Source organism: Morchella sextelata, assembly GCF_020137385.1.
Source record: "Morchella sextelata strain SCLS chromosome Unknown scls_17, whole genome shotgun sequence".
Classification (NCBI taxonomy): Eukaryota; Fungi; Ascomycota; class Pezizomycetes; order Pezizales; family Morchellaceae; genus Morchella; species Morchella sextelata.
In genome coordinates, this window is record NW_025408632.1 from 1,159,043 (window position 1) to 1,176,127 (window position 17,085).

Genomic DNA, 17,085 nt, shown 5'->3' on the forward strand with positions numbered 1-17,085 from the left:
TAGGTGTACCCTTCGGCCCCATAGTCCATAGTCCACGAACTTCCTACGTCCACGTCTTCGCCTCGGTTGTATTCCTTGGCTTCATAGTCCCTACGCCCATAGTCCCCGTTAGACTTAGGTTGCATCCTCTACAGCCAACCAATACAACACCGCCTCGCTTAGCTCTGGTCGCGACCATGTCCGACATCACTCAAGATACGTTGTTGCAGCGTCTTTCAGAATTTTTGACCATATATGGTCCTCTCCCAGCGGATATAGACTTCGGTGATGAACTTACCGAGGCCCATAATCTCATTGCTGAATGTTTGGAGGCTTTCACCAAGCCTTCCGAAATCCCCGAACCCGTTATCAACACGGCTCAAGAAGAGGTCATTATCGATCTCACCAAGGAACTCGAAGCAGCTGACGAAAAGGCTGCCGATCTATTGCAAACCTTGTCCGAATGCCAGGAAGACTTTACCGAGACTATCCAGGGCCGCGATGAAGTTATCGTTGCTCTCAAGGGCGAGCTCGAAGAATCAAAGGCCGAAGAAGAAGAACTTCGGTATCGTCTCGCCCTACACCAGGAAAGTCTCGCCATTGCCGACGAGAACCTCGCCGATGCTGAAGACGAAATTCTTCACATCATCTCTGCTGCAAAAGCCTGGGAAGCCCAAGCCAATGCCACTATTGCCGGTCTTCGTTCTCGTATCTCCGTCTCTGCCGCTACAGTTAAACCTCGCCATGTCTCCAAGTCTCGCTATCTGTCCCCTCGCTCTCAGGATCCCCGTACCATTAGTAATTGGCGAGAAAGGCCAATTGAAAATGTGTCCCCAAAGCCGGCGCTAAAAGGTCAGCCCCTTTGGTAAAAAATGGCAAACCAAAGGGGCCAGCCCCGCCACCTGTTTCTGTTCTCCCTGCTGCTGCTGTGTCTGAGGATAAGATGTCCGAAGACTCTCTTGTTGTTACCTGTTCGGTCTCTCAGAATTCCGACTCCTTCATTCCCACCTACGCTCTCATTGATACTGGAGCATCAGGATATGCTTTTATCGATGAATCTTTCGTACGTTACAATAATCTTGCAATGACCCCTCTTAGGAAACCTCGCCAGGTAGATGTTATGGATGGAAGACCTATCCAGTCAGGAGAAATTACCCACATTGTCGATGTTTCACTAGATATTCATGGCCACCGAGAAATTGCTTCATGTTTCGTTACAAAGTTGGGACATTATCCGATCGTGATGGGAATACCGTGGATGCGACGGCACGATGTCACCATTCGGCCAAAGGATAATCTACTTGTTTTTGATTCTCGGGACTGTATTAAACACTGTTCACTCAATGAAACTGCAGTCACTGTCCATGGAATATCGATCCCTCTACCAGAACATCATACTATTGTCGTTTCAGCAGTTGAGAAATCCACCGTCAACGTCAAGCAACTAGTACCAAAGGAGTTCCACCATCGTCTCCACATGTTCCAAGAATATGATGCTTCTGTCCTGCCGCCACATCGACAGTCCCATGATATTGAGATCGTATTGGAGGAAGGTAAACGACCTCCATATGGACCAATATACGGCCTGTCCCAGATTGAATTAAAAGCGCTACGGGAATACCTCGATGAAAATCTACCAAAGGGATTTATCAGAGCTAGTGAATCACCGGCAGGAGCACCTATACTATTCGTAAAGAAAAGTGATGGGACTCTCCGGCTATGTGTGGATTACCGAGGTCTCAATGCGATCACAGTCAAAAATCGGTACCCGTTACCACTGTTAAAGGAAACTTTGGCTAAACTTTCGAAGGCACAGTACTATACCAAGTTGGATCTACGTTGGGGATACAATCAGATCAGGGTAGCGGAGGGAGACGAATGGAAAACGGCATTTAGAACTCGATATGGACATTTCGAGTATACAGTAATGCCGTTTGGATTAGCCAACGCCCCCGCCACCTTTCAACATTGGATTAATGATATTCTACGCCCCTACCTCGACCAATTTGTAACGGCGTATTTGGACGATATCCTGATTTATTCCGAAACTCTATCGGAACACAAGGAACACATTCAAAAGGTTTTGAAGGTACTTGATGAGAATCATGTCCATCTTAAACCTGAGAAGTGTGAGTTTATGGTTCAAGAAACAAAGTATCTTGGTTTGATTCTCACCCCGGATGGGAATCGAATGGATCCGAAGAAAGTTGTCGATGTTTTGGAGTGGTCTACACCAAGGAACCTTCATGATGTTCAAGTATTTTTGGGATTTGCGAATTTCTATCGACGGTTTATTTTAGGATATTCAAGGATTATTGCTCCGCTTACGGCTTTGACCAAGAAAAATATTAAATTTGAATGGACGGATGAGAGGGAGGAGGCATTCCAGATATTGAAGAAGATGTTCATAACGGCACCCATACTAATGCATTTTGATCCGGATCGGAAAATCGTGGTAGAAACCGATGCATCCGACTATGTTTCTGCTGGAATCCTGTCCCAACGTGACAACGAAGGAATTCTACATCCAGTCGCTTTCTTCTCTAAGAAACATTCCCCTGCGGAATGTAACTATGAGATCTATGACAAAGAACTCCTGGCGATCGTACGATGTTTTGAGGAATGGCGACATCATTTAGAGGGGGCACAATTCCCAATTGAAGTTCTGAGCGACCATCGGAACCTTGAATATTTCATGTCAACAAAGTTATTAAACCGTCGACAAGCCCGTTGGTCGGAATTTCTTTCACGTTTCGATTTCGTCATTCAATTTAGACCAGGAAAACAAGGGGCGAAACCAGATGCATTGACTAGGAGGTCGCGTGACCTGCCTAAAGAAGGGGATGAGCGGTTGACCCATCAGAGTCAAGTGGTGTTGAAGCGAAAAAATTTAGATGCAAAGCTAAGTTTGTTCGCGGGTTCTTTTTCAAATGAATCCGCTGAAGGAATGTCCACTGTAGAAGAGTTGTTTTTAAATGCTTACCAAGTTGACAGTTTCCCGAACAAAGTACTCGCGATGCTTCGGAACGGCGTCCGTCACTCGAATAAGATCTCGCTTGCCGAATGTACGGAAGATAATAACGGTCGGCTACTTTACCGTGGCGCACTCTATGTACCGGATGTCGACGACCTTCGGCTAAGACTCCTAAAGGAACATCATGACAAACCATCGGCAGGCCATCCAGGTAGAGCGAAGACTTTGGAACTCCTGAATCGAGAGTACTACTGGCCACAGATGCGAAAATATGTCGACCAGTACGTTAGGAATTGCAGTGTGTGTGCCCGTAGCAAGGCACCACGCAATGCACCTTATGGGGTACTTCGACCTATGCCAATACCCGATGGACCATGGACAGATGTGTCAATGGATTTTGTTACCGACCTCCCAGAGAGCGATGGATACAATGCAATCTTGGTCGTGGTGGATAGGTTAACTAAGATGCGACACCTAATACCAACAACAAAGGAGGCGGATTCAAGGGAAGTAGCGAGACTGTATATTGACAATGTTTGGAAATTACATGGGTTACCCGACACTATGGTATCCGATCGAGGGACACAATTCGTTGCGGAATTCTGGAGGTCTCTTTGCGACCGTCTGGAAATATCACCAAAGTTTTCTACTGCGTTCCACCCTCAGACGGATGGGCAGACGGAAAGGATTAATGCCGTGATGGAACAGTACCTTCGGAGTTATGTTTCCTATCAACAAGATGACTGGACTCGATGGTTACCAATGGCTGAATTTGCGACCAACAATCACACTTCAGAAACAACAAAGATATCTCCTTTCTTTGCCAATTCAGGACGAAATCCAAGAATGACGTTCGGTCCTTTGGAACATGGTAGGACGACAGCAGAGGATCAGGCTAATGGTATCGCACGGGAGATGAAGGAGGTATTAGATTTTCTACGAGATGAGTTGTTCCGAGCGCAAAGGATTCAAGAAGAGTCGGCCAATACCAGTCGGGCTCCCGCTCCTCACTATCGTGTGGGAGATAAGGTTTTCCTATCCACCCGCCATGTCCTTACCAAACGACCCTCGAAGAAACTCGATTGGAAGCGTATTGGGCCATATGTTATTAAACGAATTGTCAATCCCTATGCCTATGAATTAGAACTTCCTCGTTCTATGAAGGTCCACCCTGTATTTCATGTTTCGTTACTGTCGCCGGAAGCCATTGATCCCCTACCAGGACAACAACAGTTACCACCACCACCGGTCGAAGTTGAAGGACAGGAGGAGTGGGAAGTCGAGAATATTTTGGATTCCAGGGATCGTCGAGGAAGATTTGAATACTTGGTTAAGTATGCCGGTTATGACGAAGCTTCGTGGCAGCCATTGTCGGATGTCGAACACTCGCCTGATATTGTCAAACGATTTCACGAACGATATCCACGGAAGCCTAAGCCTACCAGGAGGTAGGCCGTAGAGGGGGGAGTGGTCTGTAACGGCAGCTAGACGGATTGGCTATGTGAGTTGTCTGGGTACAAGGGAGAAGGATTATGCAGTGTGGTTGGGTTTAGTGAAGTGGGTTTCTATTATGTTCTATTTGTTTCTGTTACGCGAGGGTATGAGTCAGCATTGGGATAGGGTATGGATATATAAGGGGGGCGTTGTCTCGTGATTTCTTGTTTCTCTTTCTTTCTCTTTTCTCTTTATGCAACCTCTGTACTTTACAGTCACGAATACTATTTGGTTCGCGCTACGTCATAGGGTTTACCCGGTATACTAGACCAGGTACAACCATCCATAGTCCATAGTCCACAGTCTCCGTTCTTGCCTTAGGTGTACCCTTCGGCCCCATAGTCCATAGTCCACGAACTTCCTACGTCCACGTCTTCGCCTCGGTTGTATTCCTTGGCTTCATAGTCCCTACGCCCATAGTCCCCGTTAGAAGGTGTTGCTAAGGTCAAAAGAGGGGGGTCTAATGTTTAGGGGGGGATGGTCGGGGGACGTCCGTTTCGAGGGGAAAAGTTGGGCTCTTAGAGCTTGACACTTCCCCGCAAACGTTTCTTCACCTTGTATGGTTGGTATGATTGTGTCTCTTCTTCTTCCTACGTTTAGGATTCTCCAGACTTCACTACCTTTCGCCTCGTTCATCGTCTTTTCCCGCTGGTCCGCTTTTGCTTTCCGGATCATGACTGTCCATTCTCTGCAAGCCTTCCGGTGTTCCTCCACGTGGTTGGGTTTCCTTGTGTTCCTCGCCTTCCTTTCTGCTGCGTTTACCCTTGCCTTCATTTGTTTCATTTCATCTGACCACCAAGAGTTGGCTCTTACCCCCTCCTTCGAGAGCGGTGTTACTATGCTGACTGTTGACCTGACCAGTTCTAGGAAGAAATCGACAGTTTGTTCCGTAAGTTCCTTGGTTTCCCATGCCTCTGCAGGGATGGAAATGTTTGACATGTGGTTCTCCAGTAGCTTCCAGTCTGTTTGTCGCCACATTCGTCTTGGTACAAAAGGTGGTTTCTCCAAGTGTAAGTGGACGGAGGTTCTCCCGTGGTCTGAGCCCGCTCCATAGGGTTCGGTGCTCCATCGTAGGTTGTGGTCGAGTGTTGGGCCTTTAACAAATGCAAGGTCGATGGTTGTGGGCCTTTTCCCTCTGTCTCTGGGGAAATGCGTAAAGACGCCTGGTTCGTTCAGGAGGGTCAGTTTCTGTCGGGTTATCTATCGTTTTAGCCGTGCACCGTTGACGCGGTCTGCTCGAATGTTGTTTCTGTATTCATGCGAATTTACTCCGTACCACAATTGATGGTGGCAGTTGAAGTCTCCCATTACTAGACAATTATCAAGGGTTTGGATTGTACTTGCTATTTGAGCGAAGGGGCCACTTCGGCCTGGGGAGTATATATTTAGGATTTGGGTTTTCTTATTCTGGATTTCTACCGTAATCGATACTATGAAATTATCGTGTGTGTAGTGGTGTTTTGGTTTGAGGTTGGCATGTTTGCGGACGTATGTTGCACATTTTGTATTGGTGTTGCTGGCCGTAAAAATATAAAAGAGATTTGATTCTGGTGGATATCCCTCTGCTGAGGTCCATGGTTCTTGTAATAGTAGGAAATAAATGCTAGAGTCTGTTTCCGCTTCTTCTACCGCCGCCTTGGTAATAAGTTCGCTCCGTGCACAATTGAGTTAATGTGCGAGCGCGGTAGTTCGAGGCCTAAGCATTATTTGTCATGTGTTGGTCGTCTTCGGGAACGGGTGGGGCTCCGACTGGGGCGGTGGCTGGTACTTGAACTATCGACTCTTGGACGGGTGCGGCCGGTGGGTCTTGAACGGGTGGGGCGTTTTCTTTTCCCTTGTTAAGGAATCGGCGTTTGACTCTTTCGGGGCATGCTGGGTCGGAGGCCTTATGGATTCCTTTGCAGTTCAGGCATCTGATTGGGGTGTGGGTGCATTTATATCCTCCCTGGCATTGATTGCATGGGTGGAAGCTGGTGAGATGGTCTCCGGCACAATGACCGCATCTCCCGTTGTTTTTGCATTTCTCCTGGCGGTGACCATATTCGAGGCACTTCGCACATTGGGTGTCTGGGAAGGTTGGGAGGAAGGCCTCTATGTGGCAGCTTCGGTTAAAGAGGGATAGGAACTTAACTCCTAGTGATTCCATTGTAACTTGTCCTGGGAGCGCGATGACCATTGATGAGTGGGTTTTCTCCATTCGAGTCTCTGCTCTAGAGATCCAGCGGGGAACCTGGGCAAGTTGGAAGTTCTCTCCATAGTTGCTTCTAATTTCGGATGCTACCAGTTGTCCTGCCTCGATGCCTTCTCCGACCGTCGTGGGGATTCCGTGAATAAGGAACTTTGACCATTTGGAGTTTGCCCGGATGATAGCGACTGGTACTTGTAGGGTGAGGAGAGCCTCCTCAATTTCTTTGGCGTATTCCATTGCCTTCGATGCTGGGGTGACAAACTTTGTTTCCAGGATAAAGTTGTCCTTGGGTGTTCTCCTTGCTGAAATGAAGTGGCAGGATTCGTCCTGAATTCTTGAATTGACTAGGGTCCTGATCTCGGAGGGATTGACGTCGGATGGGGCAGTGGTTTCGACACTGATTTCTCTGTTGATTTTGGTATATTCTGGCTTGAAGAGAGGATCCGCTTTTGGCTTTGCAGACTTCTTTCTTCTCTCAACAACCTGGAAATTTCCTTGGGCAGGGCCGGGGGCCGAGGCCACGGCGGCCCAGGTGCCTGCTTTCCATCCACGGGGTGGGGCTTGTTGGAGGGGTGCGGGTAGGGGGGCCTGAGGAGCTGCCTGAGGCGCTGCTTGGGGAACTGTTTGTGGGACCGCTGGAGGGGGCATTCTCTGTCCTTGCGGTTGTTGTGGTTTTCGCTGTTGTTGCTGTTGTTGCTGTTGTTGTAGTTGCTGCGGTTGCTGCGGTTGTGGTTGTTTGTTGAGGAGAAGGTGGATCGGCGAGTGCATGCTGGTGATCATGTTTGTTTGCGCTTCGATTTGGTGCTTCAGTGTATCCACTGTTCTCCGGAGTGTGGTCGTTTGCTCTTCGAGGATTTCCATCCTGTCGGTAGGTGGGCAGATTCGGCTGGTGGCATGTCTGATGGCCCAGGTAATATAGTTCAGATCTGTCTGGGTGTGGGTGTCCTGGGGGACAATGCTCGGGTAGAGGTAGTCAATTCTCGGCTGGTATGGGTCGTTGTAGTCGGATTGTGATGCAAAGGTCGAGGAGAATTCTTGTTCCTGAGCTCCGGATGGGGTTGGGTCAGGAACCGGAGTGTTCCTGTTCTGCGGAGGGGCTGTCCCTTGCTGGGAAGACTGGGTAAAAAAGGACTGGAGCGAAGCTTGTTGCGACATAATTGAATGTCCAGTTCTTCTGGCGGCGTAAAGTGATGTTTCGGATAGGTTTCTTTTCCTTCCCTTTGGGAGGTCAAGGCTGGAGAATTCTTCGCTAGAAGCCAGTTTTCGTGGTGTTTCTTTCGCTTGGAGCAACAAAACGCGACCGTACGATCGGGGACGAGATTGCTCGACCTGGTATGGTATACCAGGGTAAACCGATGGGAATAAACTAAAATGTTTTTAAAGCGAGGTTTGTTATCAGGGAGTTCTTTGCGAGCCTTAGCGAGCAAGTAGAATACAGAGGTTGCGTAAAGAGGAAAGGAAAGAAAAGAAAGCAGAAGAAAGCCGAGACAACACCCCTTTATATATCCAGACCTCAACCCACAATGACTCATCTTCTCGCGTAACAGAAACAGAAAGAACATAATAGAAACTCGCTTTAACAAATCCCACACACACTGGACAATCCTTCCTTTACATACTCTGACACTTCACATAACCGAAACGTATAGCTGCCGTTACAGACCACTCCCCCCTCTAAGGCCTACCTCCTGGTAGGCTTAGGCTTCCGTGGGTAACGTTTGTGGAATCGTTTAACAATATCGGGCGAATGTTCGACGTCCGACAATGGTTGCCAAGAAGCTTCATCATACCCGACATACTTCACTAGATATTCGAATCTCCCCCGGCGCTTCCTCGAGTCCAAAATATCTTCAACCTCCCACTCCTCCTGTCCTTCAATTTCAACTGGGGGTGGAGGTAGTTCTTCCTGACCGGGCAAGGGATCATTGGCTGCGGGCGACAATAACGAAACGTGGAATACCGGATGTATTTTCATCGAACGAGGGAGTTCTAATTCATAGGCATAGGGATTGACAATTCGTTTTACAACATACGGTCCAATACGTTTCCAATCGAATTTCTTCGAAGGTCGTTTCGTAAGGACATGGCGTGTCGACAGGAAAACTTTATCTCCCACACGGTAGTGAGGGGCCGGAATCCGATTCATATTGGCCGACTCTTCTTGAATCCTTTGTGCTCGGAACATATCATTTCGTAAGAAGTCGATGATATCCATCATTTCTCGCGCAATGCTATTAGCTTGATCTTCCGCCGTCGTTCTACCATGTTCCAAAGGCCCAAATGTTATCCTAGGATTTCTTCCCGAATTAGCATAAAAGGGGGAAACTTTTGTTGTTTCGGAAACGTGGTTGTTGGTTGCAAATTCAGCCATCGGTAGCCATCGGACCCAGTCGTCTTGTTGATAGGAAACATAGCTTCGGAGGTATTGTTCCATTATGGCATTGATTCTTTCTGTCTGTCCATCTGTTTGGGGGTGGAATGCAGTAGAGAACTTTGGCGAGATTTCCAGTCGATCACAAAGGGACCTCCAAAATTCCGCAACGAACTATGTTCCTCGATCGGATACCATAGTGTCGGGTAATCCATGTAGTTTCCAGACGTTATCAATATATAGCTTTGCTACTTCCCGTGAATCCGCCTCCTTTGTCGTTGGTATCAGATGCCGCATTTTGGTTAGTCTATCTACCACGACCAAAATCGCATTATACCCATCACTCTCAGGAAGATCAGTCACAAAATCCATCGAGACGTCTGTCCAGGGCCCATCGGCAATTGGCATGGGGCGAAGTACTCCATAAGGTGCATTGTGTGATGCCTTGCTACGGGTGCACACATTGCAATTCCTAATATACTGATCGACGAACTTCCGCATCTGTGGCCAGTAATATTCTCGACTTAGGAGCTCCAGAGTCTTCGTTCTACCCGGATGTCCTGCAGATGGTTTGTCATGGTGTTCTTTTAAAAGCCTTAGTCGAAGGTCATCGTCGTCTGGTACATATAGCATGCCTCGATAAAGTAGCCGACCGTTGTTATCTTCCGTACATTCGGCAAGCGAGATTTTGTTTGAGTGGCGAATGCCATTCCGAAGCATATTGAGGACCTTGTTTGGGAAACTATCCACTTGGTAAGCTTTTGAAAATAACTCCTCTACAGTGGACGCTCCTTCAGCGGATTCATTTGACAAAGAACCCGCGAACAAACTTAGCTTAGTATCCAAATTTTTTCGCTTCAGAACCACTTGACTCTGATGCGTCAACCGTTCATCCCCCTCTTTAGGTAGGTCACCTGAACTCCTAGTCAATGCATCTGGTTTTGTTCCTTGTTTTCCTGGTCGAAATTGTATAACGAAATCGAAGCGTGAAAGAAATTCAGACCAACGGGCTTGTCGACGATTTAACAATTTTGTTGTCATAAAATATTCAAGATTCCGATGGTCGCTAAGAACTTCAATTGGGAATTGAGCTCCCTCCAGGTGATGTCGCCATTCTTCGAAACATCGTATAATTGCTAAAAGTTCTTTATCATAGATTTCGTAGTTGCATTCTGAAGGAGAATGTTTCTTGGAAAAGAAAGCAACTGGATGTAGAATTCCTTCGTTGTCACGTTGAGATAGGATTCCTGCTGAAACATAGTCGGATGCATCGGTTTCTATCACAATTTTTCGATCCGGATTAAAATGAGCTAGGATTGGCGCCGTTGTAAACATCTTTTTCAAAGTTTGAAATGCTTCCTCCCTTTCATCCGTCCAATCAAATTTAACATTCTTCTTTGTCAAGGCTGTAAGTGGAGCAACAATTTTCGAATATCCTAAAATAAATCGCCGATAGAAATTTGCAAATCCTAGAAATACTTGAACATCACGAAGATTTGTCGGTGTGGTCCATTCCAAAACATCAATAACTTTCTTTGGGTCCATTCTATTTTCATTCGGAGTAAGAATTAAACCGAGATATTTCGTTTCCTGAACCATAAATTCACATTTTTCAGGTTTAAGGTGAACATGATTTTCATCAAGTACCTTTAGAACCTTTTGAATGTGTTCTTTATGTTCTAGTAGAGTTTCGGAATAGATAAGGATATCGTCTAAGTATGCCGTTACAAATTGGTCGAGATAGGGACGTAAAATATCATTGATCCAATGTTGAAATGTAGCAGGGGCATTAGCTAATCCAAATGGCATTACTGTATATTCGAAATGTCCATATCGAGTTCGAAATGCCGTTTTCCATTCATCTCCCTCCGCTATCCTGATTTGATTATATCCCCAACGTAAATCCAATTTCGTATAGTATTTTGCTCTTGACAACTTAGCTAGGGTTTCCTTTAACAATGGTAATGGATATCGATTTTTGATTGTAATCGCATTTAGGCCTCGATAGTCATCACAAAGTCGAAGAGTTCCATCGTTTTTCTTTACGAACAATATAGGTGCTCCCGCTGGTGATTCACTGGCCCGAATGAATCCTTTAGGTAAATTTTCATCAAGATATTCCCGTAGTGCTTTCAACTCAATTTGAGACAATCCATATATAGGTCTATATGGTGGTCGTTTACCTTCTTCCAGTACTATCTCGATGTCATGGGATGGTCGATGTGGTGGGAGAATTGAAGCATCGTATTCTTTGAACATATGGAGACGATGGTGAAACTCTTTCGGTACTAATTGTTCAATGTTGACCGTAGATTTTTCAGTTGCTGAAACGATGACCGTATGGTGTTCCGGTAAGGGAATCGAGATGCCATGAACAATGACTGCAGTTCCATTGAGTGAACAGTATTGACAACAGCTTCGAGAGTCAAAAACAAGTAGATTTTCTTTTGGTCGAATCGTAACATCATGTCGTCGCATCCAAGGTATTCCCATCACAATCGGATAATGTCCTAACTTCGTTACAAAACATGGCGCAACTTCACGATGACCATGAATGTCTAGCGAAACATCGACAATGTGGGTAATTTTTCCTGACTTAATAGGCCTTCCATCTATAACGTCTACATGGCGGGGTATTTTGAGGGGGGTCATTGTAAGATTGTTGTGGCGTGCAAAAGATTCATCAATAAAAGCATATCCTGATGCTCCGGTATCAATAAGGGCGTAGGTAGGTATGAAAGAATTTTTATTCTGTGAAATCGAACAAGTTACTACAAGTTGATTTCCATCCATTTCCTCCTCTGATACCGAAAAACCAGAAATACACATCCTAGAAAAATCCTTAAATGGTCCCTGGGCTAAGCCACTTAGTGCAGGGACAAATCTTTTGCCGATTCGTTATCGCTTCCGCCATTTTCTTCCACCGTCAACACCGCTCCTCTCATAACAGGCCTCCTTGGTTGGTTTCCCGTTGCCCTCGCTTGAGGGCAATCCCTAACCATATGTCCAACACCTCCGCAATAGAAACATCGGCCCTCAACTAAGCGGGCGTTTCTTTCGGCAGGGGTAGGGCGACGACGTCCTCCAGATAGATCCATGGGTACATCACCGCCAGGACGGAACGAGGGGTGATTCTCAGTGGCAGGTGGGTTGTCAGCAGGGGCAGCAGGACGGGGAACAGGAACAGGATTTGTTGGTGGGGGACGCGGAGCCGGGGTCGCAGTAGTAGTCCAAGGTTTTTTACTACCTCGCTTAGCTTCCGCCGCCCGTCGTCGGTTATCTAACCGTTGCAAGAGTGTTGCACAACCATCTACCGTTGCAGGAGTCTCATGGTGTATCATCGATTCGTCCAGTTCCCCATTAATTCCTTCCATCAAAGCCTCAATCCGAGAGACTTCATCCATACCCGACTCAGCAGCATACCGTTGAAACTCAGCGAAATAATCGGCAAAGGTTCGAGTGCGTTGTCTAATGTTCCGAAGATTTCTTCTAGCTGTACGCATTCGATCGGGGTCTCCAAAAGCTGTATCCAGAATCTCATAAAACCGTGTCATAGAAGGTAAGGCAATACCTTCTTCTCCCATGTACTGTAAGAATTGATTGGCAGCTGCGCCTTCCAATCTGCTGAACGCATACGACAATTTAGACTGTAGTGTAGGATAACGATCGGTATTTCCTAGTAACTTGAGTTTCATTTGTTGCTTAAATAAGTGTAACCTTTCTCGATCACGATCCCCTCTGAACACGTCGGGGTCTGGGAGTTTCTCCGACCGATAGGTGGTACCTGTAACTGGTGGTGCTGGGGGTACAGGTGGAGCATTGTTTCCAATAGGTTCCTCGTCAGGGGCCACAACCTCAACAGCAGTTCGTTGAGCTCGGGCAGCAGTAAGATCTCGTTCAAATATCCTTCTTGCCCTCTCAGCCTCCGCTTCTATCTCCTGTAAATCCGTTGCATATTGAATAATACCATTTTGACACTGTTGAAGAAGCGCATAAGCTTCAGCTCCGACAACATGATCGACCTGTGGATGCGCTTCAAAAAATCTTTGGAGGTTATCGTTGAGTTGTTGATAATCGACATGAACATGTTCCGACATTGTAGACTATGGTGTTGTATTGGTTGGCGATAGAGGACGCAACCTACGTATCACAGGGACTGTAGGCGATAGACTGTGGTGCCAAGGAATACAACCTAGGTAGTGACGTAGACGTGGACGTAGACGTAAAGATATACTTTGACTATGGACTATGGGGTGACTCTACCTGGTATGATAAACCGGTTGGAGCCCAATGACTTAGTGCGAACAAAGAATAGTATTCGTAGAATAAATACAGAGGTTGCGTAAAGAGGAAAGGAAAGAAAAGAAAGCAGAAGAAAGCCGAGACAACACCCCTTTATATATCCAGACCTCAACCCACAATGACTCATCTTCTCGCGTAACAGAAACAGAAAGAACATAATAGAAACTCGCTTTAACAAATCCCACACACACTGGACAATCCTTCCTTTACATACTCTGACACTTCACATAACCGAAACGTATAGCTGCCGTTACAAAAAACAACAATGAATTCCATAACATGCCGTAAATACAAACGGAAGAAACCTCTTGAAGATTACGATCAGGATAATCAAGGAGAACCACGTAAATCATGTCGTACATGTTTGGTATGTAGTGTTGAATCTTTCCGGGTGACAGTTATATTTTGCTCTAACAAATTGTATAGCAACTAGAGAGAGAACGAAGAACAGCACGTAGAGCCACAAGATTAATGGAGGAAGAAAATAATATAGAGGTATTACGATTTTGGTTATTGAATATTTTTTCTGATGGTTTCTAACAGTAATCCAGCTCCGTCTGGTTTTACCAGTTGTAGCCCCCTCTCCAATGGCATTTCTATCTTCCCGAACAAAATGGTCACTATTAATACTTGGGCGTATGACAATTGTTTGCCAATCATGCAAAGCTTTGCATTGGCTAAATGAACGTTCAAGCTGCACCGGGAGCTCAATTCAAACACCAATCTTTGAGAATTGTTGCAAGAAGGGAGACGTTGTACTTGAAATTCTTAAACCCCCTTCTGATTATCTGAAGTACCTGTTGGAATCTTTAGAAACTGTCCCAAGAAACTTCCGGAAACATATACGGGAATATAATTCAGCACTTACGTTTACCTCAGTCAAATACAATACGGATACAAGAGTTGGCGCAAATGGCGGTTGTATAAGTTGCTTCCAAATTCATGTTGAATTATATCATCTTCAGGGACCATTGATACCAGCAATCGGAGCAACTCCTTCCTTCGCCCAACTATATTTCTACGATCCAGAATATTCAGCACAAGTACAACATGCAACACATCCAACTTTAGATATTATGGTACTTCAACGTCTCACCATGGAGTTAAATTCAATAAATCCGTTTATTGAATTTTATAAAACAGCAAAAGAAAGATTGGATAATGCTTCAACACAAGATGGGAATGCACGCATTATACTTAATCCACGTCTTCAATTGATAGTTGAAACAGGAGCAGACAAACGACGAAACAACTTTCCTACAAGTAACGAGGTGGCGGTAATAATTTTTGATGAATATGAAGAAGCTGGATTCCGTGATATCGTATTGGCATATAGAAATCCATTGCCAAATCAAATGTTCAGTATCATCAATCCTAACCATGCTGCGTATATGCCATTGCATTACGTATTGCTTTTTCCAAATGGGGATACCGGTTGGCATTGGAGTTTACAACTTCGAGATCGATTGAATAATCGGAAAGTATTGCGTTTAGGTCAACGTGAATTTTATCGGTATGTTTAATATATTATCATAGAAATCATTACTAACTTATTACAAAGCTATCATATTCATTCACATTCAACCGAGCCTTTAACACTATTTCAATCTCAAAACCTTTTTCAGCAATATTTGGTTGACGCATGGGCTGTGTGTGATCAGAACAAACTAAATTGGATACGTTTGAATCAATCAAGACTACGATCCGATTTGTATAATGGCCTGGCCGATGCTATGCTTCAAGAAGACTTCAATCCAGAACAAACCGGACGGAGAATAATACTTCCTAGCAGCTATAGCGGTGGTGATCGTTATATGCAATAATTATACCAGGATTCAATGGCTATCGTAAGACACTTCGGAAGACCTTCACTTTTCATCACATTTACAGCGAATCCTAAATGGTCGGAAATCGTTGCAGAGTTACTTCCAGGTCAAACAGCTGTCGATCGTCCAGATCAAGCACTTCGACATATGTAAGACATTTAAACCACTACACTAGGTAGCAATAGCTATGCAATATAATTCTGGAAGTTTATATGAAAGCAAACTCCATTAAATTACACATACTTTCAGCTCACTGGCACTGGCATCGGTACTGTAAAAACCGGACTCACCACATCCAACCGCCCTTCCCAAAATTTGATCACATTCAAGCTCACACTTCGCCCTGGCGAGGTGGCCAACTGCTAGTATACATGTACGTAAGTACTCCTCCAACTATATGTATCAAAAGTGGAGTCTTTTCGCAAAGGCTTAACTTTACATGTACTTATGTAAACGTATGCACTTAATGCATGTGGGATAAGCGGGCCCGTGTTAGTTGTCTGGGCCCAGGTCGAATAGCGATGCAATTTGCGGGTCCAGAAAACAACGTTAACTCCATCAAAACGGAGTTTTCAAATAAGCAACTCCTGCCTACTTTTTCACTGACTATCAGTACAGTGCAACCAGTACTAACCCAACCATCGTTGCCATCATCAACACATTGTAGCACTCCCAAACGGCACACGACTTTGGAACTCCGTTTCAAAATTTCCCAGTTTTCTCTCGCCAACGGAGGTCAAGCAAAACGTTGGATGAAGGGGGAATATCAAATTCATATAATTCCAGGCCTGGGGATAAAGTAGCACCTATCGGCCGGGTAATAAATCCTCTTATGCTAACCTACATGTATGCCAAGCATCTTAACACGCTGTCACGCCTTGTTTCGTTTCGTTTCCTACTACCTTCATTCGAGCGAAATTTCGAGACGGAAAAAAACACCACTTCCATACATCATCACAATGTCAGAACCCATCCCCGAGTCGATTCCCACGTCCCACGATCGTCGTTCAAAACGACCTACGAAGCGCCGCGCTCTCTCTCCAGTCTCCTTTCAAGCTTCGGCAGTAACCTCCCTATTCGCTAAACCTGATCGCGAAATTATCCTTCCACGCGGTCCCAAAGCCAAAACTCTCCCGCCACCTCCGGAAATCGTTGCAAACGTTCAAGGCTCATCTGCCGGCGCAGGTTCTGGCGAGTTTCATGTTTATAAAGCCGCGCGGAGGAGAGAGTACGAGAGGATCCGGTTGATGGAGGAGGAGGTTAAGAGGGAGAACGATGAAAAGGAGTTCTTAGAAAAAACCGAAGAACTTAAGAAGAAGGATGACGAGCGGACAGAGAAAAACCGGAAGAAGAGGATGAAGAAGAAGCAGAAAGGAAAGGGCGGCAAGGCTGATGTCGAGATGAAAGATGAACCTAAGGATACAAATGGCGGCACCGCCAATGGAAAGCCAAACGAAAATTCGAATGGTACTGCCATAAAAGAAAACACGAACGGAATAAATGCTAGCGAGATGAAGGTGCAAGAGAGAGCTTCGCCCCCCGTGGAGTACAAAGAAGGGAATGGACTTATTATTCACGATGAGTCCGATTGAGTATTTTAGAAGGAGCCTAAGATACTCGCTTCTAGTCAGTCAAAAATTATTACGGTATAAAAAGCGACTCGAGGTAAAATTGAATCTTGCTAAATAGCTTATTCGGAACCTCTGAAGCTCGGGTCATGGAGTTGACGGCTTGAGAGGTGGAGAGGAGGAGGAACAGGAGGCATTACAAACTTCTTCCCCTTAAATCTATATTTCTGTGCGGTTCGTTTTGTGTTTGCACTAAATCCCTTTCTCTTCAATAATGACAGTTTATGTTTCATTTGTCATTTTATTTCTTACTTGGATTGGTACCCATAGACTTTTATGTAATATTATATCAACCTGGTGTTTCTGGTTTCTTCAGATTATGG

At 45.4% G+C, this 17,085-nt stretch overlaps 4 protein-coding genes across 4 annotated transcripts; 1 reads left to right on the top strand and 3 right to left on the bottom strand.

The window, feature by feature from the left end:
• Positions 1-8,316: 8,316 nt before the first annotated feature.
• Positions 8,317-9,069, bottom strand: H6S33_004411 (uncharacterized protein; the record flags this gene model as incomplete). Its single annotated transcript, XM_044835769.1, has 1 exon — positions 8,317-9,069. The coding sequence occupies one exon, from the start codon at positions 9,067-9,069 to the stop codon at positions 8,317-8,319; it is 753 nt and encodes a 250-aa protein (XP_044691149.1).
• A 111-nt stretch (positions 9,070-9,180) lies between these two features.
• On the bottom strand, positions 9,181-11,799 carry H6S33_004412 (uncharacterized protein; the record flags this gene model as incomplete). The annotated part of the gene is made up of 1 exon (XM_044835770.1): positions 9,181-11,799. The coding sequence occupies one exon, from the start codon at positions 11,797-11,799 to the stop codon at positions 9,181-9,183; it is 2,619 nt and encodes an 872-aa protein (XP_044691150.1).
• A 74-nt stretch (positions 11,800-11,873) lies between these two features.
• Positions 11,874-13,103, bottom strand: H6S33_004413 (uncharacterized protein; the record flags this gene model as incomplete). The annotated part of the gene is made up of 1 exon (XM_044835771.1): positions 11,874-13,103. The coding sequence occupies one exon, from the start codon at positions 13,101-13,103 to the stop codon at positions 11,874-11,876; it is 1,230 nt and encodes a 409-aa protein (XP_044691151.1).
• A 2,990-nt stretch (positions 13,104-16,093) lies between these two features.
• H6S33_004414 (uncharacterized protein) lies at positions 16,094-16,726 on the top strand (the record flags this gene model as incomplete). Its single annotated transcript, XM_044835772.1, has 1 exon — positions 16,094-16,726. One exon carries the CDS (start codon positions 16,094-16,096, stop codon positions 16,724-16,726), a length of 633 nt encoding a protein of 210 aa, XP_044691152.1.
• Between the last annotated feature and the right edge of the window lie 359 nt (positions 16,727-17,085).